Raw genomic sequence first — 27,626 nt, 5'->3', positions numbered from 1 at the left:
TCCCATTTGAAGGGCAAATATATGTGTAACGTTTGAAAAAAAAAGAGGAGGGAGAGCTAGGGGTGAGACTGAACAGACTGGATTCCTGTCCCGAATAGGAAACGGGAGGGCGTTGAGTTTGKGAAGGATCAGAGCTCATCTCCATGTTGCTTGTGTGGTATGTCAGAGATGGTGATTAAATTTGCATGATCTCTTGGCAGTGATTGCTGAACAGTTCTGCACAGGTACTACAGGCATGAGGATTTATCTGCACATACACATCTGCCCCTTCCTGTGGCAGGGCAGTGCAAAATTTGAACCCATGATGGCTACATCACCGARTGAATCTACAATATCTTAGCAGAAGTGACAACTCCAGTGAGAATGTGTTGTCTCACACCTAACAATTTTTTGTCATCAGGAAAATGATWTCTTTTGATGTCCAGCTATTCCTTAATGGCTGTTCTAGTGTTTTGCTCTTTTGCAGAGGAGATGTACTTTCTGTTTTGGAAAGTAGCACAAGAGCGTCGTTWAACTTTTTGTTTCAATACAGATGATAAAACCCAAAGCCTGCAAAGCAGGCATGTTATGTCAGTATATTTTAAATATTTAAGTACTGCTGGAGTGCAGTACTATTCCAAATCTAGGGGTTATCAGGCRTTATGTTTTTTTGTTTCTCTATCATCGTAAAGAATTGCCATTTTTATCTTCATTTACTTAGGTGGCCCCTGAGCCAGTGGGCTCTGTTCCTGAGCGTCTGCAGGATCTCAGCTGGAGTAGAGGCTCCTGCTGAGCTCCTACAGGCTGTCTGGCCACAGCCCTTCCCTTCGAAGGTGGCAGCATGCCTGTTTCCCCCCCCCCCTCCTCCTCCTCCTCTCTCTTGCTCTCTCCTTTTTTTTTTTTTTTTTTTTAATTTAGGCTAACAAAGATGGGGGTCTGCTGTATTGACTGTCCCCGAGTTCTGTGTGTTTATCGCTAATTAGTTTTCAAGTGAAAATAAAGGTCTGCGTTTATAGAGGCATACCACCAGCATGGTAAGTGGGAGGGAGAGGTATTTCTCGTAAGRCTTTTTTGATCTTGATGTCTAAATGGATATTTAAACAGGTAAAATATATGAAGATGTTTGGTCAGATTCTCTGAATATTTKGATTTTTAATTTGAAATGAAGTTGGATGCTGAATTCTCAAATTTCTTTTGCTGCGTGATATTTCCATGCAGTTCTAGGAAAACATGTACAGCAGTGTGTCAGGGTTTTCTGAAAATGCATTTTTTTCTGTTTTACCTGACRGCTTTTCTAGCATCTGCTTTTAAGGTTATCAGACTAACTTAGAAATATTAACAAATTTAGCTATGTCGTTATCCTCTGATACAGGATGGTATTATATCTTCTTTTCAWAGGCAGATATGCTCGGGACAGTTAAGTTAGCTGGGCTTGGTTGTCCCACAGAGACTCCAAACAGAAGCGTCTCTGAAAGCAGAAAAATCTGGGCAGCCTGCGTTTTAGTTTTGCATTCTCATCAGAGCTGCTAGGGTGGGTTTTGAGTTGTGGTTTCTTCAGTCAGACGCCTTCATGGAGCGCTTGAGCAAAAGCAGGAGGAGTCAGGGCGGGCAGAGGTGCTCCCAGAGTCACGGGAAGCGGGACGTGGAAGGAGGAACAAGGTGGTCTTTGGGCCACCCTGAGTTTCTCTGTAAGCGTATTCGCACCGTCGGCAATTTGCTGACACATGGCCATTTGGGAGATTTCTACCATTTTAGTGCATAGTCCTGTGGCGGCTGCTTCCTGCCGTTGGCCAGCGGAGCAGCACCTTTCGGGAATCAGGTGATTCAAATGCAAGTGCGTTTGCTTTGGCCTGTGCTCATCTTCTAAATGAACGCAGGGACCTCACRGCCTCGGTCAAGGAAAACCTGACACCCTCGGCAGCATGTCATCTGTGAACAGAAGGAGAATTTGTAAAGAGAAAGAGAAAAAAAACCCGATTTTTGGCGCACCAACTGAAATAGATGGAAAAGGACAGACTGTAGCAAGGGATCAGGGCAAAAAGAGCCAGTGGTCGCTGACTGCGCCAGAGCCCGGGGTATCAGGAGCCGCGAGGTCCGGGCCATCTGCCGGCCTGCGAGGCTGAAGGCAGCAGAGGGGAGGAAGAAAAGCTGTTAGCTGCYGCTCTCGAGGAGTTGCAGTGCGCTAACGCTCCTGGCTTCGGTTCTCTTTCTTGAATCTCCTTGGAAATGGTTCTCTGTACGCCTGCTAAATGTGAATGGTGCCTCCCTCTGCTTTAGACCTAGTTCATTTAGGTTGTGAAGTCCTACGCTGTTGCTTTTGGTGTGTTTTTTCTTCAGCTATTCCTGGTGGTGTGGAGTGTGTCTTGAATTATGACGGCACACGCAGCTTCGCTGCTCAAGCAGCTGCTGGTAGCGGACAGTCTGTTGATAAAAATACACAACATTKAAATAATAACTTTTTTCAAGGTAAAAAAAGAAATTTGGATGAGTCACAGAAGATAACTGTGCATACAGAGTGGAAAGAGGAAGAAAAATGGAAATCCTGTTTTGCACAGAATTTTTGAAAATTTATTTAATGTGGTAAATTAACATAACTTAAAATATGTGTAGGTCATTTAGGAGAAGAGTATTTTAATTAACAAGACATTTCTTCTCCCTTAGTTAAATTCCATTTTCAGGTGGGGTCGATGTGCTAGTTTATAAACGGTTGACTTCTTCCGAAGAGWGAGTACATTTGTGCAAACTGTAGTGCTGCCGAAGACTGACAAATCCTGTGGCTATTCCCAGGACTTTCAGGGGAGGTTTCTTATTCTCTCTTCTTTGACAAATGACRCTATTTTTTAGATGCATTACTCTGAGAAAGATAAGGCCTTCATTGAAAAGACAGGACATGTGAGTGGGTTTACAGCTCCTCTTCAGAGGAATGCCTGAAGCAGCTGGCTTTAGCCTCTAGCTGGAGGAAAGACCATGATTGCGTTTCCCTAGTGAACCCACAGAGTGTAAAGCAGAGTCCTTCCTATATCCAGTTTGAAATTGGAGCTGACAGCTCTTGATTTTGGATGGTTAGAAGGTCATACTTTCTAAGTCCTAGAACTGTATCAATTATATCAGATGAGAGATTTAATCTCTTTTAATTGTTCTAAGAATGGTGTTTAAAATTCTGCCCCTCAAGTTTTCCAGGGCAAATTTGAGGCAAATTGAATTAATCCACAATGAACGGACTTTTTTTTTTTTTTTTTTTTTTTTTTTTTTTTTTTTTTTTGTAAACGCAGTGTTTTGGATACTTGAAAAGTGCAAAAAGCATTTTAGGTTTTTTTACACAGATATCAAAATTGGTAGCATCTGAGTATTTTTGAACTGAGAATCATTCAGTTCAGATCAGAAGTACCGTTGTCCTCAAATTACTTTAGTGTTCACTAAATCTTYTTGAAGTGTTATATAGTTGAATATTTTATCTTCTTCAAAAAATTTATTTTGATCTTCAGACATGCTGAACGTTCTGTGGTCTCAGTCAAATTTTGTACGTTCAAGGAAAAAGTCCTCATTGTTTTTGTTAGTCTGGGAGGAATATGTCAGGTGTCAACCTTGCAGAATTCAGTGCTGATGGAAAAAACAGTCCTGCTGTTTCAGAGCAGCAGAGTATAAGACCTATAAATTGGTAGTATCATAATTGCTTCCTGCAAGGTGCTAACACTTTTTTTGAATATTTGGGTAGCAGTCATGGTCTGAAATATGTCTAACTAAAACTCATTTGACTTGGTGCTGTATTGCTACATTTTCTGTATCCAGACTTCATATTACACTGGTGTTCCATTGTGTTTTTCCACTGAGAAAGTAGTCTATAGGGAGCATTTTATGTGCTCTTACCGTAGGAAGTAAGGAACTCCAGTGTTATTTGTGAATTCCTGAAAAAATATTGGAAGAAACTGTAAAATAGAAAATAGCACATTTTTAGAGAATTGGGACCTTTGTGTGGAAGCAACTATTAAAATAGAGACTTGCTGCATTTCAGTAGTACACAATCTTCAGCCTTTCTCCTCTGATTTCTCCTTGAAATCCATTATTTACCATTTTTTTCCCAGCAAAATCCCAGTCATTTTCGTAGGTGATTTATACCAAGCCAGAAAAATCCTGAAAACAGCAGACAAAATAACAGCTTATCAGATGGATCCTTTTGGTATATTTAATAGGTCAAGCAAGGGATTAATGTAATAAACTGACTTGGTGCTATTCACGGTAAAAAGGTGATCATTTTTGCTTGAATCATTTTATCRGTGAAACAGAAAAATTCTCCATTATGTGCTAAAATATTTAGGAAAGCATTTCTGATTTTTTCCCCCMTTAACATTGATTTTCTTGTTCAGAATGCCTTCTACCACATTCCACTTGGAAATATTTTGTAGTTAGGAAAGTGTTCAGAGGCTTCACACGTAACATGGGATTCAAGCCTCCTGAGGAGTCTGAGGCTGCAAATACAGCCAGCGTTTTGAGTACTGTGCAGTAGGAAACATTTCCCAAGTGCCTTCTCTGATGTTTCTTCTTAACGTATTTGAAGCAGTTACGAATTTTTGGTTCATAATATTCTCTTCCTRTAGATTTAACTGGATTTAATGAAGGGGACTTTCAGCCCTTTTCCTCCTTAATTCTGAGTGGATTTTTTCCTTGGAAGGAGCTTTCTGAAAATGAGGCCAAGAGGGTGATGATTAAAAGGAGTGATAGACCACATTCATTTTCTAGAAGTCTTTCAGTGTTTAAACGCTTAGCTAAAAGTTCGGTTTGTCCTACAACTTGGTTTTATACAGCTACTGTTGCCCCTATGCAGAGTTTAGCAGGTTTTTAGTATATACTGCTTATCTTTATAATACAAATCTGACACTAAAATGACACAAATTAGAGGGCACAGCTGTGAAAGATGCATACCTGTTTCTTTTGCATGGAATTCACTTTTTTCTATTTTCATTTAATTTTGTTTTGTAATTTCTTTTGTTTCCTTCATTTATGCTGTTATTTTTGCTTTGATCCATACTCCTCTAGAGCTGTGAGACTGATCATTTTCATACACCGTTGACTGATCACTGTTATTGAATGAATGATCAGTATATTGGCTAGTAACTGACATCTAAAGTTTAAGTTTGCTTTTCTATATTAGTAAAATCAGTTCCAGAATGTCCTTGTTCTGCTTTAGATGTCACAGTTTCCTTTGTGTCAGACCTGGATACCATTATATTTGGARAAGCAGAGAAATAAAGACTGAATGAACTCATTCCTGGAAAAAATGTGAAAATAGTCATAAAACTATTATGTTCATTAACTTGTAGTAAAAAGTCTCAGTTATAAAGTGGTAGAATATTACTATTAATGCTAAGAGGTTTCAGATTTGTGCATTTGTAAATCCATGCCAGACCTCATYAACAGAATGTAAACATTAGATTGCACACATTATGCATGCATTTTAAACTAAACTGTTTCTTTAACGTGAAGAATTTTAATTTCACACCCTCYACTCTAACACTTGACAACTTCATTTTTCAGGAAGCTGTTTTCTGTGGATACCCATCAGTTAAGGCAGACTTCCAGCTAAATTGCATCACAAGCTTATTAACTCCCATGTAATCATCCAGTCATGGCCAATTAATCACTTCTCCTGGTGYCTTGTGTTAATAAAACCTGTTTTCCATGCCACTGAGCAGCAAACTATTGTCTGATATTATATGAGGAGTAGCATTTGCTCATGGGGAAGAAATACAGCCTTCTTTCCCTGATGCAAAAGGCCTTGTCTGAAGGAGCCATTGCAGGCTGGAGTTTTGTGCATGTAGGTTAAGAGATGAGGAAAAACTGCRTGTTTCCTGCATAGAGCTAGATAAGTTTGTGCCACAGGGAAGGGATGGAGGCAGACTGGGACTGGGAATGTAGCTGTAGCTGATGGATTTTGGAGTATTCAGATCATCTACCCATCTCCACCTGTGGAGCTCTGGCTTCATTGATTRCTTGATGTTAGTAAGCAGCAAGATGATACAGAAAGCTGGCAGCTTTTTGTTTCCTCAGCCTGAAGAGGAGGGGAGAAGTAATTTTATCCCTCATGAAAATRGAAAAAGGTAAGCGCCCTTATTTCTTTAAAGTGTTCTGAGTGTTAATGAATAAGCCAAATTTATCAAGCTGCTTCCTTAAAAATCTTATGACTGGAAGTTAAATAGGCTCCTGACGATTTAAGCTCTCTGATTTACAGTACAGTAGTCTAGTTATTAAAAAGCTGATAGTAGTTATCATAAACGTTATGGCTGTAAATGTTTTGATGTTTCCTAGCTTCGCCCATGCATCTTAAAAGGGCATAAATGAACCAGAGGTGTTGGCTCTTCTTGTTTCCTAGGACTGATCAGAATATGTTTCCTCTTTCAACAAACTATAGGTGCAATAAGGCAAGAATTATTTTTTAGTTGATTATTTTTTAGTTTAGTTTTGGAACAATATGTCCTCATCATAGAGTTGTATTTCTATGGTTATGAGTGTGTTCATTAACTTAAAGGTTGTCTGCTGGTGCCAGGCTAACTCACTGACGTAACAAGGCATTGCAGTAATGATTTCTTTGGGTATTCTCTGGATAGGGCTTCATYGGACAGCAGTGTGTCATGACGAGCAACAGCTGTGAGGTTCAGTAACCAATGTCCTTATTGCCAAGCGTCTTTATTCATGTGTCCTTATTGCCAAGGTAGCCCTTCTCAACTTTGGATATACATGTCCTCAGTACTCCTTCCTGGAAAGAAAGGAGAGAAATAAGTGGAGATTGAAGCATTTCATGCAGCGTGGGTCTTTATATCATGCATGTAGACAAACCAGTTACAGTGGAAAGCTTTATGAAAAGATGAGGTAGTTTAGTAGTTTAGTCTGCTTAAAAACATGAGTCTTCTTAGGAAAAAAAGAGTGTAAAACTTTTGCAGATTAAAAATAAATACTGTCATTATCTCCTCAGTGCACTTTATTTAGCATCAGATATTTATATCTTATATAGCATCAGGCCATTTCGAGTAAGGCGCAAAAAAACCAAGACTTGGCTTTGATCAGCTGTGCTTTGATCAAGTAAAAGTACTCAAGAAAACAGTGTTTTTGAATTCTGGATTTCAAAAACTTAAGGGAAAGGAAAAAACAGGAATAAAATCATCATCTGTTCCTAACACAGAACTGTAACAAGTTAGTATTTCTGGCCTGCAACACAGGGCCTTCTTTTGAGTATGTCCTGTTTGGAACATTTGTATGAGAAAGTATACCACAAAGGCAAACATTTTGATCATCTCCTGATAAGTTTCCTATTTTTGAGGTAGATGGCAGGCCTTTTTGTAGCCTTACCATGACCACTGTATCTCTAATGAGCATCAAGTACTCTTTCCATGATCAGAGATGCAATAAAGCCTGACTTTGTGGGAAAGGGAAGTTCATTTATCTCTTCTCAGTTATTTTTGTTGATGAAGATTGCGTACAGAGAAGGAACTAAACCAAGGAGACACAAAAGTACAGCTCCTGAGAAGTCTTATACAGGGGAAGATGATCCTAGGCTAGGAAAAAAGTTACATCATCAGTTACCTTGGTGAATCTTGAAGGCAGGAAGTGGAGGTGCTTACAAAGATGATCAAGGGTAATAACACAAAAAAAATCAGTTTTACTTAGAATCTATGGAGGAGTTTTTGTCTTGCAGACATATATGCTTTGTTGTTTTAAAATTCAATTCTAGTTATTGTCATCTTTCTTATTTCATTAATTAGAAAGTTTTAGACAGGAGTTTTGCTGTATAGTATCAGTTTCCTCAGCTGAGGAATGAGAAAAAAAAGAAATCTGGAGGCTCCCCCCTCCTCCCCCAATAAGGTTTCCATGTTTCAGTTCAGAAAATGAGTACAAGCATGGAGGAGAATACAACATGCAGCAGCTGGAATGTGTTGCTTCATTGAGATTTCAGGTTACGGTYTCATCTGTGGATCATGACAGTGCATCTGTTGCAGTTTTCATGAATAATTGTAGAGTGTGCGATTAGCCATACCCAGCTGAGAAAAATTCTCATTGTCCATGTGGAATAAAGTTCCCTGTTTTTTGTATGCTGTTCAAGGGGATTGAAAGAAAACAGGTCRTATAAGATAGAGTTAAGAATGGTAGGGTGCTTTCTCAGCTTTAAGTTGATCACTTTKCAGCTTCATGCCCTAGTAATTAGTATTGCTGTATTAGTGGATAGTCAGTGCAGTCCTCTGTCAAGATTTAACAAGTAAGCATGTGAGTGACCTCTCATGATCRTGGCAAGGCCTCGGTTTTGTCTTCTCTTTGTATCTCTCTGTYTTGTTCATGGCTCTTTGAGACAATACAGAAGAGGGTAACAGAACTGCAGTCCTACTGCTTTAATTGGCTCTTATGCCTRGTTAATGTGGCACTGGATAGCTAGAGCTCCCAGAAGAAGATGTTGGAATACCAGTCTTCCATCTGGGATTAAATGCATCTGAAATGAGCCCTKGGCTCAAAAGACTGTAGCTTTTGCAAGCCTCTGAAGAGGAGCCAGCAAGTGCAGATCACTCTCTGAAGTTTCTGGTTTAAAATTACAGTAGATGATTAAATCACAGCCATGAGTTTTTCATGGAGGACTTCTTTGTGCAGTTATATGAAATTTTAAGGAAAGTATTAAGAACATGACACTATAGTGTCATGTTCTCATCTGGTTGAAAAAGTGAAATTATGCTGTAATTCTAAATGCTATTTTTGATCTTTTCCTTGAATCTAAGAGTGTTTTGCTCCCCCTAACACTCTCTGTATTCCTTAGGCATACATATATATGGCCCCCATAGCACTATAATATCCATAAGGCACTGCTCTCTGGCTTATGAGGTGTYGTATTTGCTACCCATTAGGTGGTTGTGTTGATGGCTAATGGGTAACAATTGGCAGTGAAATCTTTTATTTTGAAGTTGGTAGCTTTCTATAAAAAGTGTGATTACTGCAGTATAAATAGCCCTCAATCACTAAATAAATCCTAGAGACATTATATTCTTCAGTCTTTTGGTAACTCTGATGTTCTCATAGCAGGATAGTCATTTCCTATATTTAGAACTGTCAAATGGCAAAAACCCAATAAACTTTAATACATAATTTTAGCCAGTGTCATTTTCTTATCTTTTGGGAAAGTTCTCTGAATACCCAGATATGTGTAGAAGGAATATTTTTAAGTAGCATACTGCATTTGGGAGATATGTGTTTTAAGCATGGATTCTGCTTCCTCTACTGGAGGAATTACTATAAAAATAATCTTGATATAAAGCAAAAGAGAAAAAATTGTATAAACTTACCTAAAAATTTTCTTATTTCAAGTGATGTGAGCTTAGAGATCAGGAAAGAAGATGATTCAGAAGGAACAGTTACTGAATTCCAAAGATTTGGATTTATTGTCACAAGGCAGAATTTGCTGTGCTTTTTAAAATAGATGATTGTATCATTTCTTCAGACCATAGCTAATATATGATTGAGAGAAAGTTGCTTATTGCATAAAATACCTCTGCGAGAGGGAAGTTCAGGAAGTGGCTGTAACCTCCTTTTGCCCTCTCCACCTTTTCTGAAATTTCARCTTTCCTAGACCAGTTGGAAGATCTGTGCCTCATAGTAAATCAGCAGCTCAGCAAAGCCTAAGTGGAGTCATTTACAGTGAGAAYAGGTCCAAGTGCGAAGGGTATTAGCCTCTCCAGAGTCAGTGGTTGCAAGGGGTGGTCTGGTTGAAGGGAATGCCAGATGTCTTTTTTTTTGGCATAGATTAATGCATCAAYGAGAAAAGGAGCTTTGAATCTTAGTGTTTCCCAAATTAGGATGTGCACTGGGAAAGGGGTCTCCATAGATCTTAGTCTGACCAAAGATGGAATTATCAGTGAGAACTGCCTGCTTACTGAATCTGAATATCTAAGATCTGAAATCTGCTTAGGTCTTATAGCATATCCATTGTTTCTTTTCATGTCTGTGAAGCTCACGTGATCTTCACAGCTATTTTGTCTGCATTAGGTTTTGCGTAAGAGTGCTTTTATTTATTTATTTATTTATTTAGATTAACCATATCTATATTATCAGGGATTTCAGGGCAAGTAAATATCTTACAAAGTCATGCTCATGACTTTTTTTCCTCCTTCAAATAAGATACTAAATATTCTGAAGGTGACAAGACATATTTTGCTTTTAGTGTAGGGAACATTTCCTGACAGACTTATCTCCACAGGCAAGTTTTAGAACTTGGGGCAATGTGGCCTGAAGGGAGGAAATGTCTTCTCATGACTTCAGCAGCTGGAAAATCTGCTCTGCTCTAGCCCAAAGGGAGCGCACCTGATACAGGAGGTTACTGAAGGGGCACATAGTAGAAAGGCTATAGGAAATAACTGTAATTAAAAAATACAGGAATTTATTACAGCATGCATTAAATTAAATGAAAGATTGCGCTTTCAGAAGTAGACCTTTTTTGGTGTATTTGTAATCTTTCCTGTATGATCATTGTGATTGCGAAGTGTGACAACTTCATATGCACAACTAAAGTGATGGTACCCATAGACTAGTGAATAGAGGTGCCTGTGGCTCGCGCAAAAGCCTGTTGACATGTCTGTTTAAAGATGGTTATATAAATACTGATTTACTGTGTAATTATAAAAAACTTGGCTTACTTGACTCGTGAAACCAGCTACTGTCCTTTAAAATAAATTCAACCAGATAGACAGCTCAGCAATTGCAAAGCGATTGGTAACGTGATGATACACATTGAGGGGATACTTTCCCAAACCAGTTCTGACTGCCTGGTTCCCTTGAATTTTGGAATAGCAAGGTAACTTCTCAAAGCGAGGCAATAAAGAATGAATTACATGAGATCTTTTTAGCATCAATGTAGAGTCAACCTGTTGGTGCTTYGTTATTAGTACATAAACAATTTTAGCAAAATCAGGGTAATAAATGAAAGACTTGCGCATGATCCAAACTTGGTTATTTCTTGCTTCTTTTTGTAAGCCATCAAAGTTGTGTTGTTTCTCTTTGACTTCAAACCATTATCTGCTTTCCTAACATATTTCCATCTTTTTACGTCTTTTCATTCTTACGTTGCGTTTATTTTAAAACACTAGATGCTTTTTTAGAAAGAATTTCTCTAGCAGCAGTTGGTGACAAACCTCACAGTAAAGTTTATATAGAAAATCAGATGTAAATCACGGAATTTCTCTGCTAAATCCAAATGTAGTCCAAATTTCTGAAGACAGATAGGACTTGATCAGTTAAACAAATGCTTACAAATTTATATTGTTAACTGCTGGGTAGGTCAGATGCTGTTTTCTAACCATTATGTACTAGCAGCAAGGTAGATGTAGTAGTTCTGAAAACACAAAACTTATTTAATAGAAATGAATATATAAGAATAAGAGAGAAAATTTAGTTTGAATAAAATGKTTTTAACAGACGAAACCTGAGTATTTGAATGTGGCCTTTTATTGCAAGATTTTTGCAAGTAAGCTGGAATCCAGGCACTACTGTTTTTGAAAATTGCTCATGGTTTGCACTAAACTATCTTCTGAAGTTCTTACTAAGCTTTTATTTGGCATCACCTAATAAAACATCACTGTATACCTGCAGGAAAAAAACACAGAGAGCTTGATAAGCTGCAGTGTTTTCAGTGCTGAGCTTAAACACAAATCTGTGTCAGATGGGGTAATGTTGGTGCCAAATAACTTTTTATTAGCTGGTGCCATACTAACTTTTTTAGTAACTGAAATGTGTTCACATAGATGCTTTTTTATCCTCCCTGAGAGCATAGGATTGTGCAAAGACTTTTTAGAGAGACTAATTTAAACTCTGTTTCCCTAATGAACCTTGAAACAATGTTGCTAATACAGAACCTTAAGCTTTTGGGCTGGTTCTTTATCATTTACCCAGGGAAAAGGAATTACATTTTGGAGTTCTGTTCTCCTCTGTTCTTATGCAGGGTATTCTCTCATACTGCAGGTGGTAGGATCTGGATTTGGCAACTATCCCCTAATTTTAGATTTCATACTTCTAGCATTCAGTAAAATGACAAGCCTTGAACAGCAGCCACTAAACCTTTTCAAGTGAAAAACATTCACTTGTAACAGAGCTTTACTCAAGAGAGAGTAGAGAAATGTTTTCTGKGCAACTGTGTACTGTACTTCTTGACAGGTTGGTACAGAATTTGGAATTAATTCAGCATTAGTCTTCATTTGTTGTTTGTTTATGTTGATATTTAGATGGACATTTTTGGGCTTCCAGAATTTGAAGTGTTTCTCATAAAATGAGAAAAAGTGAGATATTGACTTTTTAAAGAGGAGATGCCAGGAGAATGGCTTCTTCTCAGTCCTGTAGGACAGTTTTCCTAAAATGTGTTAACTTCAAAATATACTCTGAACTGCKGTATTAAAAGAAGGAGATTTACTGATTTCTTGCTTTTTCTTTCTACAGCTAGTTGATGTGGAAAAATGGGTATGTGATTCTGTCTTTTATTCACCTGATCCTGAATGTTCTGTGTTGCCACTGAGTCTAATTTGTCTGTTTTTATTCCCTCTGTGTTCATGATCCTTCAACTTGCATGGCTCAAAAAGAGAGGCAAATACATTATCTTCTAGGATCCGGTCATTCCTGAATTATGTCACACCAAATTTTGCGCTTCTATGACTTACCTCTTGTAATTTGATCTTAGAATCGCATATACACAGTTATGATAATTGCCTGTTAGTTTTGAGCCTTGCTGTCTAATATTGTAACTCCATTCTGTAACCCTCCCTGTCTTTTCCAGCTAGACATTGTAATCCCGAAATGCATGGCAATAAGATAATTAATACCAATAAACAATGTGTGATGCTTCATCTAATCTGGCTGYAAATAGTGTATATACTTAATGATGGAGAACAGCTGCTACAGAATAAAAAAAAAATCATTCATAGATCTAAGCAATTAGAAATTCAAAGCACATCAATTTCTACTGAATATGTTTAAGCCACACAAAATTGGTAAGGCCTTTCCTAATGTGTCTGTGTRTACCACGCTATCCTTTTCTTTATGCAGTAGTCTGTATTGGGAACTGAGCTGAGTATTTTTGTGATGTATATATGTAACTCCCCTATATGACATATTTGCRTATGTTTTTCTCTAATGTGGTACTACCATCAGTATATGTATAAGTTAGTGGTCATAAAAGTGTTGTATTATTGTTTATTCACGTGAAAAATGTTAGCTTCTCTGAAAATTTGKGTCATAAAGACCTCCTTGATTTCCTTGATATTTAATTTGAGCTATATGTATTCAGAAATCAACTATGACATTCTTTGGTATATGATGAATAACATAGAGCACTGGTCTCACTTTATTTCAGGTAGACTTTATGGAAATTTAGTATGTGATTAAGAATATAATAGTGACTCAAGTCACTAAAAATTGGTCGAGACTCTTGTAGATAAATAGTTTAAGTAGTACCTTACACTTTTCAACACCCTTTCTACTCTTGTATCCTCAATTATKTGTATTATATGATTAATATCTATGAAATCCTCATTGTATTTCATAATAATYCATTAATTAGTAACTGTAGGTAAGTGTTAATTTTAAGTAATTGTATCAATAGACAGCTTTATTATTCATATTCTGTGAATTTGAYATTTTGACAATTGGTGAATTGTTTGTATGGATTGATTTGGAATGTTATTTAAACCATGTTGATCAATTTTTCTCCAAGTCTTTAAATACACATGAGAGAGGTTGGTTTCAAGTTCTGTGCTTTTTATTTCTTGATTGCAAGATTAATGATTGTCAGCCTTGTACAAACTCACTGTTGTTTCTCTGTTATTAACAGAAAAAAAGCGAAAACAAAACAAACACTATAGCAAAAAAAATAAAAAAGAAAAGGAGGTGCAGTAGTATGCAGGCATCTGGCCTCATACTTCATGAAGAATAAAAGAAAAAGCCAGAAGTGTATTTGTTTACACCTGATAAGGCCTATCTTTTGACTAATCAAAGAGTGTATTCTTAGAAAATACAGTATTATTTACTCAAATCAAAGTCAGGTTTGCCTTTTTAATTTGGAAATTTCAATAAAATTGTACCTCAGGCTGCTTAATCATTCTTTAATAACATTATCATCTTATGCTTTGGAAAGATTGCTTCACCAGAGTTGGCCTTGAAGCCATTTTAAAATGAGACAAGTCTCATGAAAGCCAGGTTGGAATGATTCCTGCTGAGTTAGATCAGCTAAAGGCCGCACGGAAGCGGCGTTCGGTCATCCACACGGCTTCTCAGCTGGTGGGGAGGGAGTCGGGGGCTGGCTTGGTGTCAAGCATGAACCCCAGTTGGCCCTGTAAAGCAGCTCCCAGCCCCCCTCTGTAATTCCGGACTGTTGCTAGAGGAGTTAAATGAGGACTGAGGATCCAAAATGCCTTAAAGGAACATACAAAACACCAAGTTGCATCTGAAAAGCACAGTTACTGAGCTAGCTTGCTTGACTTCCCACAAGAGTGGATTTGCACACGCCTAACCAGACTGGAGCAGCAGCTGGGAAAGGAGCTCCTTCTTGTCCGTCAGCTGTTGGATACTTTTTACAAGCCCTCAATTTTTGTGTGGCTCTTCAAAGCTTATCAAATTATGCATCTGAGGATTTGGACTCAGGTTTGAATGGAAGTGCAAATATAAATCATTATGTCAGTGTATCTTCTATTGATTTCTTCAGGCTTTGAAAAAGGCTTACTGACTCGGCCTAGAATCATAGAATCAGTCAGGTTGGAAGGGACCTCTGGAGATCATCTAGTCCAACCTCCCTGCTCAGCAGGGTCACCTAGAGCATGTTAAACAGGGTTGCATCCAGGCGGGCCTTGAATCTCTCCAGAGAAAGAAACGCCACAACCTCTCTGGGCAACCTGTTCCAGTGCTCAAAGAAGATTGACTAAGCAGAAGTTTAAGTGCTTTTTCTGGTTTTTGACCTATGTTTCTGCTGTATACTAATTCCTGTCATTGCTTTCTGATGCACTGAGAACATCTCATGGAACATAAAAATTAAATGAAGTAAAGCTTACCTTTATCACTCTGGCCATTTCATATTTGAAAACTGCTTTTAATGAAACTACCAAGGGAGAAAGATGACATTTGATTCAAATGAAAGTTATAAGACACTGAGTATACATTATTTACAGTAAAAATACCAGTAATGAAACAATCTGAAATTAAATAATGCATAGTGAAAGGATTCCTCTCATCCTGCCTTCCATTTTTCCTCTTTTAATATGATTATGAATTTAGTGAAATAATTTTAAAATATCTTTGTTGCTGTGAATCCTCACATCCTTTCTTTCTGGCAGGTGTCCCATGGTTTAGTGTTGGTTTGTAATATTAAAGAAGTGTGCAGATTCTGAAAGATGGGTGCTATGTGCTTTCAGGGCTTGAGTTTTAAAGGATTTCTCATAAACGCACCTGAATGTTGTAGCTTGACTTTAATAAGAAACATTTGGCACTGTGACAGAATTTGCTCTTGGGAATGGGAACTTTCTAGCATCACCTCTATGGTTTCAAAAACCTGGCCTTTTTACAAAGTTGTCTCCATGTGAGCTGTTGGATGCTGAAGTATTTTTGAAATTTTGGCTCTAGACCATCAAGAATAATTGTTTTTAGGACAGATTACTTTGAAGAGCTTTCCGCTCTTAAAATTTTACAGAGGAAACCACCTATATTTTTCTTAAATTTAAAATGCTGAGGGGCAGGAGTTTCACCTTACACTGACAAATAGCAAAACTGTTAACTATCACAGTTTAGGATTGTCTATAATGTTTAAAGACACAGATGAAACTCATCTGCTGATAGTAATAGTTAATCTTTTTCTTTCCCTCAAATAATTATGTTTCTATTAGCTCAGTTTAATGCCAATAGGAAAACTATTTTTCAATTTTTTGGGGAAATGAGAAACTTGCAGAGGAGGAGGAGAGAACACCCTCCAGACACTTTTCAGAGTAATTGCCTTCATTACAAATGCTCTTGACAGTGGGTTGAGAAAAAGAGGATAAATGCTATCTTTGAGGACGGTTTGAACCTCATGAATATAGTGAGATTCTGACTAGAGGAAGCAAGTTTGGGTTATTGCAGAGTTTTGAGTGAGCAGCAAAACAAAGCTTCATCAGGGGAAATGATGGCTGCAGTATGTCTTCAATACCATTTAAAATAACTCATTGCATATTCTTGCTTTATAACTAGTGTGCTTTTTTCAATCCTTAAGTGATTCATCTAAGGACTTGAACATTTTTTGTTCACAGTAGGTTCGCTTACTTAAATTTAGATTAGTTTTTATCATATTACTATGGTGAAGTATGCCTGGTGCACACAAATATTTATATCCAACCCTAAAGAATTTTCATTCAAATTGTAGATATGACAGCGAGCATTTCAGATTACTTGATACAGACAGTAATATCAGCAGTATTACCAAGAGTCACTGTGTTATCCTCATATGGGTCTTATGGGAAAATTTAGAATGGGGGGGAGTGAGCACTGTATGAAAGTTAAAATGAGCAATCATATTGAAATGTGTGATATATGGACATACTCTTTAAATGCCAACCTGCTGCTATAGTTTCAATTATATCTGCACTTCCATCCGTAATTTGTTGTATAACATAGCAGATGTTTTTTGAAGCCCAAGTCTAATCYATATCATCAAGACAAAGTAGTACAAGCATTTTCTAAATACACTTCTTTCCAGATGGAATCTCTGTGGAGATATGACTGAAACTTATTTTCATAGAATAACATGATTCCTAATTATTTTCTGTGATTCCTTTGGTGTTTCTCCTTCAGTCCATATTATAGATCTGAAAATTTCAAACTGTTCTCCATGTATCAATACTAATTACTGTGGACTGCAGAAAGCTGTCTGCTTTTCAGTTCACTTTTTTCCATATTAATGTTGTTATTAGGTTAGATTAAAGACTATGTTTCGATGTAAGCAGATTTCTACAGCAATATGTCAAGAGCTAACCTCTAAATTAAAAGGCTTTTGGAAAAGATAATCCTGGCAACTTTACTGTCACAAATTCCAAATAAAGTAATATTAGTTTACCTTTCTGTCCAGCCAGAGAGCCCCAAAATTAAGGAAGAATGAGGATAAAAGTTACATATTTGAATAACCATAATAGTGCTACCAAAATGCTCTCCAAGGAGTCAGATGATATTATAGCCCCAAACAGCTGTGAGTTCTTGTGTTGACAGCACATTCTTAGTGTCCTCAAAGGAAACTTCCATGGATGCAATGATGGGTAGTATGTGCTTCATATCAGTGGAATATGATTATCCAATTGTCAGTTATATTTAAATATCAATCCTATCTCTCAGGATAACTTTTGGAAAAATAGGATGCTAGAGAAATAGGTGCATTTAAAGCTTATAGCACATTCTGATACTTGGAGAAGTGAATCCTAGAGGTGAAGTGCTGTCTTTAATGCAGTTAGTCATTAAACTTGCATTGATTTCAGCAGGATAGGATTTTACAGAGACTTTTATTTTTAGTCCAGAAATACATCAGAAGTCCAAGTATCACCTTGCTCCTTGCTTTTAAGTGTTCAATAGAGAGCCTGCAGTGTGTTCTTGAATTTCAGTGTCTAAAGTAATCTTGGTGTTTTGTACTTAGTTAATAACTGATGAACTCTTCAGGTAATGGAGGTGGTTTAGGCATTTCCACTGTAGACAATGCAGAGTTAGCAAATTGTTTAGACTCCTAATACAATCAAGGCAGAGAATCAGATACTTCTGGTGTGTAATTTGTCCCATCCTAAAGTAATTGTCAGCTTAGTAAATCAGATGGATCGCACTTTAGAAATGCCTGTGTCTCTTCATTGATTGTAAAATAAGTCTGCACAACAGCGAAATATACACAAGGCAGATAAGTCTTTATTCTTAATAACTCTAAAACTGAGCTGATTTTTGGGGTATTTTTACATTAGTTGTTGCATACATCTATATGGTTTGTTAGCATGTGTAGAACGTGGCATTTCATAAATACACTTGGCCAAATTCTGCTGTCAGCACTGCTGCTCCCATGGATGGACTAGGGGCTTTGTGTGTAATGGAAAAGAATGTCATCGCAATTTGATCTTTTCTTATCTCACTTTTAGCTGTGAGTAGTTATTAATAATACACTTGTGCTTAGTGGCCATATCAGTCTGCATTTTGTATCACTTTAACACTTTGGTATCAATCAGTAAACAATAGCTTTCAATAACAACCTGAGCGTTGGAATAAAATTATGAAATTTCAAGTTATAAGTGTATTTAATTTTCAGATACATGTTTTGAATTGCTAATCTTAGTCCAGGAGCCTGCTCTGAGGCATGGAGAGCAAATGCAAAGAAATAGAAAGTTGTTCTCTCTGCGGAGGCCAGGCTGGCGAAGTGTCTTGTGCAGCAGTCTGCTTGCTTGCCTGAGGTGCGTTATTTCTATTGTTTTGTTTTAGGGGTAAAAAATACATTTATATATTTTTTCCAAACCTGAAAGTTAACTTTGGGGAAGTGAGCATCCTCCTGTAGCTAAGGAGGGATATGATCTGAAAACATTTAGAAAGTCTCTTGTGGAGGAGAGCGACAGACTTGCCGGTAGCAGCAGCCGAGTCCTTAGCCTGAGGTTTCACCGTAGTGTGAACAAAAAGTGTTTTAACAGTAGGCKTTGAGGGTGCTCCTTCTCCTGGTAGTTTTTGAAAAGGCAGATAGAAGGACAGGTGCCCAGGGATGTGCAGCGTTGCCTTCCCTTGCTGTCCCCTCTTGCTGCTTCTAGCCTCAGGGGCCTGCCCACGGCGCTTGCTGTCTCTAGGAAGGACACATAATCTTCTTCAAAATTGTGCAGGAACTCCAAAGAACACAATATGACAGACAAATGAAAATTGTCTCCCTCTCTCATCTGCTACAGTTCATTTAATGTATCAATAGAGAAGAATCAATCGGTAAATCTAATTTTCCCAAAAAATCCAGCATAAGAAGCTGCTGGGTCATTTTAGTAATCAGGGGAAAAGATAATGTACTCGCATTAATTTGAAGCTAGCTAACTATGCAAACCAGCTGTTAAAATAAAAGAGAACCAGAAGGTTCTGCAGGAGGACTGGTGTTTAATATACTTGTAAAATGAATAAGCAGTGAGGTTGTACAGTTCTCGAGTAGAATAAAAATTATAGGTGAATGACAGCTAGAAGAAGCTGAGGTTTTYGATTAATTTACTCTCCTTGATAAACAATGTATTGGCAAATGAAATCCAGTGTTGACAAGTCTGGGAAAGGTTACGTTAATTTGAATTAATCACGTAATGTGCTGGCTTCTATATTAATGAATTTCCACACTGCTGTGGACAGCTCCACAAAGACTTCTGGTTAGTTACTGGAGCCACCCAGTAGAAGCAAACAAACTGTTGAAGTTATAAGAAACATGATGTATAATAATACCAAAATGATCATACTGCTAATCTATACATATAATTTAAATAATCATTTTTGGAAGAGAGGTGGCAAGGGTGCCTAATGTTCAGTTCTGCTCAATTTATTTCCAAATATCTAACTATCAAATAAACCTAGAAGGCTTTCCAGGAGATAATTCTTTGGACATTTTGATATCATTAGGTCATAACTTTTTTTTAAAATCTAGAAGAAGATAGACGTCTTTCAGAACATATACTATTTTCTTCATAGCTTCTCTTTTAAAAGCACGTATGAAGTGAAAGCACTTGGTCTTACTTGGAAGCTCTTCAGTTAGGAGGTGGGACAGGGATTTGTTGCCAAACTTCAGTTCTAAGCTTCAAATTTTGAGATATTAAAACAAGAACTGATGAGGTCAAAAGGTGGCCAGGTGGCCATAGAACTCTCACAAAAAAAACCCCTCAATTTACTGTTTGTAACACAATATATAGCTCTCCTTTTGATTTTAAGGAGCTCTCTGAAAACTAACTTTCCTAAGATTTCCATAATTCTCTAATACCAGTCGCATGGYACTGAAATTTTTTTAATCACTGCATGAAATATTAGTTTCATTTTCCATTTTCTTAATTTCTTTTGCATTTTCATRTGGGAACTTACTACAGTATTGGTGTTGCTCTGTAGCATTGCACTTTGAATACAAGGCTTTAACTTGTATTGAACTTATAAACTATCTGTAGAGCAAATTGTTATAGCTGATCAGACATGGTAGCTGTTTTACCTATACTGTGTCTTACCTTTATATTATAGTAAGTATTTAATGTGGTATATTATTTAAAGTAATAAACCTGAGAAAATTATTGCATAAATAAATGATGAAGCATTGTTCTGAGCAGCTGTTTTGCTTTCTAGCGCATACTATAATTATCTGCTAATTGCAATGATAAATGCTCCTTTTAAGTGTAGTTTGTAGTTCKCTGTATCCCACTCACTCTTACAGGGAAAACAAATCTCATTTTTAAGCACCTGAAAGCAAATATTCATTTCACATTTTCTCTTTTTCCCTCCCTCTCATGGCTCTACAGAAATTTATGATGAAGGTAAGCAAGTTAAACATTTAGTATTATACTTTGTATGAATTCTTGCTCTTTCACTTAATTTATTATTTTTCTTTATTTTTAACATCAGCATYAAACTTTCCTTCATTAAATTGCACATTCTGAATTTTGTAGAAATTGAGATTTAGAAACCAGTGTCTTTGGCTTGGGTTGAAGTTACAGTTTTATTTAGACCATGGAAGACCACAGTAGGCACCCTTGTCTATGGAGAGAGGGACTCCATAAAACCAAAAAGTGAACTTTTAACAGTAGCAGAGAACTCTATCGCAGTATTTTAAGACMATTCTTCATTGGTTTTCTAAAGCAACGGAAAGCTTCCTCAACCACTGCTAACATATGTATTTTAAGAATTTTTAACAGATAACATTGGATTCTTTTATAGTTTTAAAACTTTGTTTTCTCCATTTATTGCCTCCTTATTTTTTGTTACTTCTGTTTTTACACTGGGCCATCCTGAAACTGAAATTCTCAATTAATCCTCACCCCTTTGGTGAGAACGCAACACCATTTGGTACATAGGCAATCTTGAGACAATGCTTAAATAACGAATGTTCCAATAAAACATCTGGGCATTTTGTAAAGTGGAGACAACACTCAGTTTCTTCTGTAGTGAGAACACTGTTATAATTGTAGGGTGACTTAGTAGGAGTGAATGGGGAACCTTTGTGTGGGGTAACACGGGCACTTCACCGGCTCGGGTCAGTAAGCATGCTCCTGGCTCTGCAGAAACTCTGCTTCTCAGCATCCTTTTTTTTAAGACTATGAGAAAGCAGTTGGTGAACCTCCAAGCACTTTGCAGAACTGACATTTAGAATAGCTGGCTATGATTTGGCCAAGATGTGTTGATTATCCATTTTCTAATTTTGCTTTTATTTATTGGTCTCTGTTCCCAATTCATCTTCTAAAATGATTGTTTTATGTCCCCAAATAATTTGCTGTTCTATGGTTTAGTCTTGCTTGCTTCATTGTCACTGTTCAAGAGGGAGGAATTCTGGGCTAGATAAGCAGTGTTATTTTAAGGGCTGAGTTTAATGATGTCAGAAGAACTTTCTCAGCATGACTCCTCTGCTGATCCATCTCTTCCTCCCACTTGGCTGTCTGTCTTTATCTGTGAGTTTCTTCCTCAAGTGACAAGGATGATTCACATTCCTTGTATCGTATGGCAACAGAAAAAGCTTCTCTACAGTCCTTAACCCATGAAAAATGCCTTCCTCCTCCACTTATTTAGCTCTAAAACAATCAGGAGGATTTTTATTATTTTCTTCTGTCTCTTTCACAAGAGGAGTGGGGGAAGTGGGGAGGAAGAGAAATCATCTCTACACTAGGGGAAAAATCAATTAATTTTATCCTCTTGGACATTTTTTTTTCCAAATTGCTGTAAGTGCTTGAAAATAGGAGTTTATAATGGAAGTACTGCCTCAACCATAAATATAAATGTTTGTTTTACATAGATGGCTGGAAGCAGATGATCAATATTCTTATTTATTGTGGATTTATTTTCACTMCTGCATCTGCTTTTCACTGCTTCTCATTACTGAGGAAGTAAACATAAATGTAGTTTTGGAAATATTAATCRTGAGGTCAGTCTGACGTGCTTCTAATTATATAGTTGTTTTTGCTGCCCTCCCACAGACTGATATAGTCAAACTCAAGATCATTTAGCATCGTACTGGTGTAAATGTTTGTCAYCATTACCAAGGATTTCAGTCTTTTTAATACAAGTTGTAAAATACCTCTGTGCTCTAAACTGAATGAGACATGCTCTTGATTTTTATTAGCCAGTTGATTTATTCAGGTTCAAATTTTAATATTATTTTTATATAAAGCGTGATTTCACACTGTACTGTAATGTTTAAAGCAAAACATCCTTTGGGAAACTGAAGTTTAACTAAACTCTTTTTTGTTGACTTGGCATTACTGGGAGATTAAGGGCTCTTCATGTCAATGAAAGACTTTTTTCTTTTTTTTTCTTTTTGTCTGAATGGCTATTATTATCTTAGAGGAGATATCAGTRCAGTCATCAATCACACAGCTCTCCAAAGGGAATACCTATAGTTTTAGTTTTATACTTATTTTACAGTAACCATATTATATGGAGTACCATAAATATAAATAGCATGACTAAATAGTGATTAGAAAATGAAGTGTAAAGACTAGAATGCTGTACAGCGTCTGTAATGCCTCAGTGGGTTCCTCTTCCAGTTTGATGTTCCAGTGTAACATGGAATAGGCTACAGTGAAACAAAGGGAGAAATTGTTTTAGGCTGTTTTGAATTTAAGTGTTTCTGTTTGGTTTGAGAAGTGTGAAGGAATATATTACTATGATGCTGCATGTCAGTGAATCARTTTACTTTGCATTTTAAATTCTAAGGAAGGAGACACTATAGGTTTGGTGCCAGCCACTAAAATGGCAGCCAAAGAGCACGTTAATCACAGAAAGGTCCCATTAGATTTTTTCATTTTTCATAAAATATTTAAGACCGCAGCACCTGGATGCTGTTTGTTTGGAAAATAATTTTTCTTTTTTTGGTAAAGATTTTTTTTAAAATGGGTATTTTTATAAGGAAGAAGAAGATATAAAGCTCTGTGGCTCATACTCTGTGACTTTGCAGTCATTTCTGCTTGTGGCATTTTCAAGTTCTCTGATGCTGCTGGAGACATAATTTCCTAACATTGCTATTCCAAGTGTGAATTACTTAGTTTGCCTGACTAATCTTGTCTCCTCAGCACTCAAGCCTCCTAGCACTGTTCCAAGCTAACTTCACAAGCTCTGCAGTGACTCGGCCTCTTTTTACGCATTCTGGTTTCACCACTGCTCCGGGTTTTCTGGGCAATTTGGCCAGCGTTCATCCAACAAAACTGAAATGCCTGATTTAAAACCACAGCTATCCTAAATTCCCTGTGTAACCAAAAGAAGGGGGGCTGTCATCAAAGAATGACTCAGATTGTAAGTGGGTTGAATTACTGTCCAAAATGCCTCTTTATTTCCATTGATTATTTAGGTACCTCTGGTGAAATAATCTGAATCTTCATGTTTAGTCATCAGGAAATTCTGTTAGCTATCTAGAAGCTGTCAGTGACTGTACTGGGTCAAAAGTGAAGGAGCTTAACCRTTGTTTCCAAGCTGGCTGTTGCCTAGTGTTAGAGCTAAGCTCTCATCATTCATCTGAAGCTGACTTCGATGTGAAAAAAATTAAAAAGAAACTGATATTATCATGGGGAATGAGGGATCTTGGAGAACACTTATCTATGGTGCTTTCCAGTTCAAGTGACTAGTTCTAGTCAAATTGTAGGACTGCATTTCCATTGCTTTTTTTAGATAAATACTGGTCTCCATCATCATTGGGCTGGAACAGATTAAAAAGTTGCATATTAATAATGCAGTTAATAGGTTTTACATTGCCATTACTATAGAACCATTTAATCATTTTAAGCATCCTGTCCTCTACAGAAAAGGTTGGGGCATCATTTAAATACGTATGTGTGGATCCGCAGAGTGACACTTTCAGAGTATGAGCCATCCTTCTCTCCCGTTCTCCCAGTTCCTTTCAATCTCTTCAGTTTCTGATACTTTGCTGCTAATTCCTGGAATTTTCCTGCTCTTGAGTGAGGACACTTGGCTGAGATATGTGGCCATACCTGCCTCCTTTACTATTTGGATGTCGGCAACTTCCTAGCATTGTTCTGTTGGGTATTTTGGGAACTCCACGCTCAACTCCTTTCCTCCTGTGAAATCCATGCTTAGGCACTGTCCCTTTGCACAGGGGTATCTGCTGCTGACTTGAGGCTGCAGGTTGCCCTGGACTCTTGCCATTTGACTTTGCAAAGTCTTTATCAGTGCAGAAAAAGTCAGTACTGGTGCCAAATACTCCTTGCTATTCAGCTGAAGGAGCCTTCGTTGGACAAGTCTGCATGCAACATCCAGTCAAGCATGCAGCAGCATCCACATGTCTCCCAGTGATATTGAGACTGTAAGAAGGTAACTTGTCTTTTGGTAGGTTATAGCTGTTTTACAGTTCTACATAAATTCTTTGTGTAGAAAATGAAGTTCTACTTGGATCCACAGATACCTTTCCTGGAARTTTGTATTCCATCTGTTTACAGTCTCAGTTTCTTTTCTATAGGTCTTAGTAACAAAAACAATTAGGAATTTGCACGGGGGGGAGTTTATTTAATTAGAAAGGCCTTGGGAAGATTTTTATGTTTTGTGTTATATCTTGCAATCTGTATCTTTTTAATTTTCTTAGACACAAATTGCACAGGTAAGAAATGTTTGTCAAAAAGTTTGAGAAGTATCACGGGATGGCTGTATTGTCTATCTTTGCTTTAGAATTACTTTTAAAAAAAAAAAAAAAAAAAAAAGAAATGAGGCTTTTGGCCTGGCTCTTCTCAGCTGTTGTTCAAGAAAGGTCACAGTACTAACTGGAAACAATTCCAGTCATAATACTGTAATCTTCCTGCGTTCTTACAATATTTATGGTCTGTAGAATTAATATCTTCAAAATTTGTTTTCTGTTTCTGTGCTAGAACAGTCCAGCCTACTCAGCCTACCTGCCCCAGTCACAGATGATAAAGATACAGTTTCCAGACAGGCTCCTAAGAATTCATTCAAACATGGGCACTTGAAAGCTTTAGAAATCTAAATACATTCCCAATGCTTTCAGTACTCTTCTGTCTTGTAGATTACTAAATAGCAGTGTGTAACTGGCTTAAACCCATGATACTCTAAAGAGTTATATGTAAGCAAAGCACATGTTTCTCACTGTGGGCTTGTAGAAGAGCCAGGGCTTGTAGAAGAACATTGTTTTTAATCTACTGTACCCATGAAGTAGCCATTAAAACATCTTATTTAAGATTGTATCTTCATCTTGTAGAATTTGCTTTGGAAAGTATTTCTGAAGGCAATAAGGATGGAAATGGTAAATAATAAGGAACACACAACTACTTAAAGAAGTTAAGTAGAAGTTAACTGCTCTCATATGCACTGAATTTTCAGAGACATGAAAAGTGTAACCTAGTGTTTGCAGTTTTTTAGAAAGTCATGTAGAGCAATATTTAGGGGAGAGGGAAGTCAAATTCCATCTAGACCCCTCTGTCTAGTGTTTCCTTGGGCTTGGTTTAGGGTATAGAGGAAATGTTAGGCTCAAACTAGCTGTGATTAGGTTGTTGGAGTCTAAGCTTTACTGTTAATTGTATGGATTATATAGTTGAAGGCTTTTMTATTGGTGTCATATAATTTATTATTTCAGTTGGTTTTTAATTCCCATCAAAACTATTTTTTGTGTAAGTTGGTCTTTGCACTTTCATTTTSCATATGACAAGTGCCACTAATTCCATTTTGCTGTTACACAGCCATCATGAAATGACATCTTKCCAGCAGGAAAAGCTATTACATTCTTCTTAAAAGCTCACTCTGCTATCTTGTGTGATTTTCCAGAGAATGAGCTTCAGCTCTTGTTTTGCTATGATGCTTTCAGTACTAGTGGTAGGTTTTAATTGCTTTCACAGGTGACTAGACTTGCCTGGCTAGCCTCATGCTAAATGCAATTGCAGTCAGGATTTCTCAAGCATTACAGTTCTGAGTGGGGACAAAGTTACTAGAACTGCATCTCTACGTGCACAAAATATTGGAATAACTAAGCTATTTGACTACACGCTTTCACATATTTGTCTTTCACTGGTACATTCCTGAAGCAGATAGTTTTTTGGTTTTTGTTTTTTTTTCCTTTTTTACTTGTATGGGGAATGCATAGGCAAATGAAGAAAAGTTGGGGAGGCAATGCAGGCATTTGCTTGCAGAGGTGTACTTACTGGCCYAAGGAATTTTTTCTCTAGCAGAATTAAAGCTATTCTCTTGAAAAGCATGGAAAAGTAGTGGGCATTTGACCCCAAATCTGCTTAGGTGTCACAGAGTATTCACTATTCTCTTAAAATTCTCATGGCAGTGGGATTGCCAGCAGCATAAATGCCCCAAAGCACTTGCTCAGTGTCTCCAAGCTTAATTTCCAGTAGCTCCTCTTGTCAGACTACAAGTGTAGCACTGGAGCGACAGGTACAGTGATGCAAGCTCGGCCATGTGAATTAGCTTCACTGAAATACCGATTCCAATTTSTCAACTGATTGCATGTCTGTCCATATGTCTGGGCATATTCAAAGCTATACAGATAAAAAAGGTTTTTTGGGCCATAATGCATTCTTACTACAGGACTGGTATCCACAGTAAAATATACTGATTTTTTTGTAAATGTTTCTTATGATGATGCTTGCATCATTTTCCCATTTTACTAGATCATTTGTCTGTGGTAATTTTTAAGTTCTTCTTGGCATTCTAAGCCTATTTCAGTGATACATTAAGTAATAATAAAAAGCAGGCAAAAGAAATATTTCCCAGTTTTAATTTCTTTCYCTTCTTTATTTCAAGATAACATGCTTTACATCAAATTAAGCAGCTCAGATATTAGTAGTCCGTTCTTATTGCCTGTTCTAGCAATGCAGTGAACTCGAAAACCATTTATATGTTTTGAATGCTAATTTCTTCAGCTTCGTAATTGTTTGCTGTTGTATTCTAAATAGCTTTTATTTTGGCAATGGCTTTTTGGTAATGAGATGACTGCAAATTAATTTTATATTTGAAATGCAGAAATATTAGACTAGAAATGGGCAATTTATATGAATTTTTCACAAGCAATGTGAAATGACCCAATCCTGCTTTGACTCTCAATTTATTGACTATWGTGTAAGCCAGTTCTGAAAGCTTTTCAAATCTCATTCTAAAACTGAAATTCATGGATTATAAAATTAGAAGAGGAGTATTGTGCTCATATTATTGATGCTGCTCCATGGCATAGCCTGTAGAACTTCAGTGGATGAATTTTTTGRACAACAGTGTGTCTTCTTCCATCCTGACTTTATTCAGGGATTGTATTATCTGATTTAGAAATAGCTCTGAAAATTGGAAACTAAAAAAGATAGAGCAAGTCAGACTCATGATACCTAATGTGGTTGTTATAGACTCTCTTATGTTACCATGTTATTCGTATATTTGTGCAGAAATCTGTGGGCATTATGGATTGAATTAAGGAGCAGAAAATAGGAAAAAAAAAGAAGCTTAAAAAT

The 27,626-nt window shown here is 37.1% G+C and overlaps 1 protein-coding gene across 5 annotated transcripts in view; it reads left to right on the top strand.

Annotated features, from left to right (window-relative positions):
- The window catches only part of RYR2 (ryanodine receptor 2), a 449,981-nt gene that overhangs the window by 153,692 nt on the left and 268,663 nt on the right, over nucleotides 1–27,626 (top strand). For 2 of the 5 annotated variants that reach the window (XM_085298274.1, XM_085298273.1), the window contains exons 4-5: nucleotides 12,433–12,453; nucleotides 20,478–20,492. The exons of 2 other annotated variants lie outside the window; for them this stretch is intronic. In XM_085298274.1, coding sequence (XP_085154400.1) covers nucleotides 12,433–12,453; nucleotides 20,478–20,492 — 36 coding nt within the window. The remainder of the gene's footprint in view (nucleotides 1–12,432; nucleotides 12,454–20,477; nucleotides 20,493–27,626) is intronic. One more of the 5 variants, XM_085298275.1, reaches the window with a different exon arrangement.

Source organism: Rhea americana, unplaced genomic scaffold, assembly GCF_003343005.1.
Source record: "Rhea americana isolate MKP2758 unplaced genomic scaffold, rheAme1 scaffold_137, whole genome shotgun sequence".
In the NCBI taxonomy this organism is placed as follows: Eukaryota; Metazoa; Chordata; class Aves; order Rheiformes; family Rheidae; genus Rhea; species Rhea americana.
The sequence above is the reverse complement of the archived record's forward strand: the minus strand, read 5'-3'. Positions and strand labels throughout refer to the sequence as shown.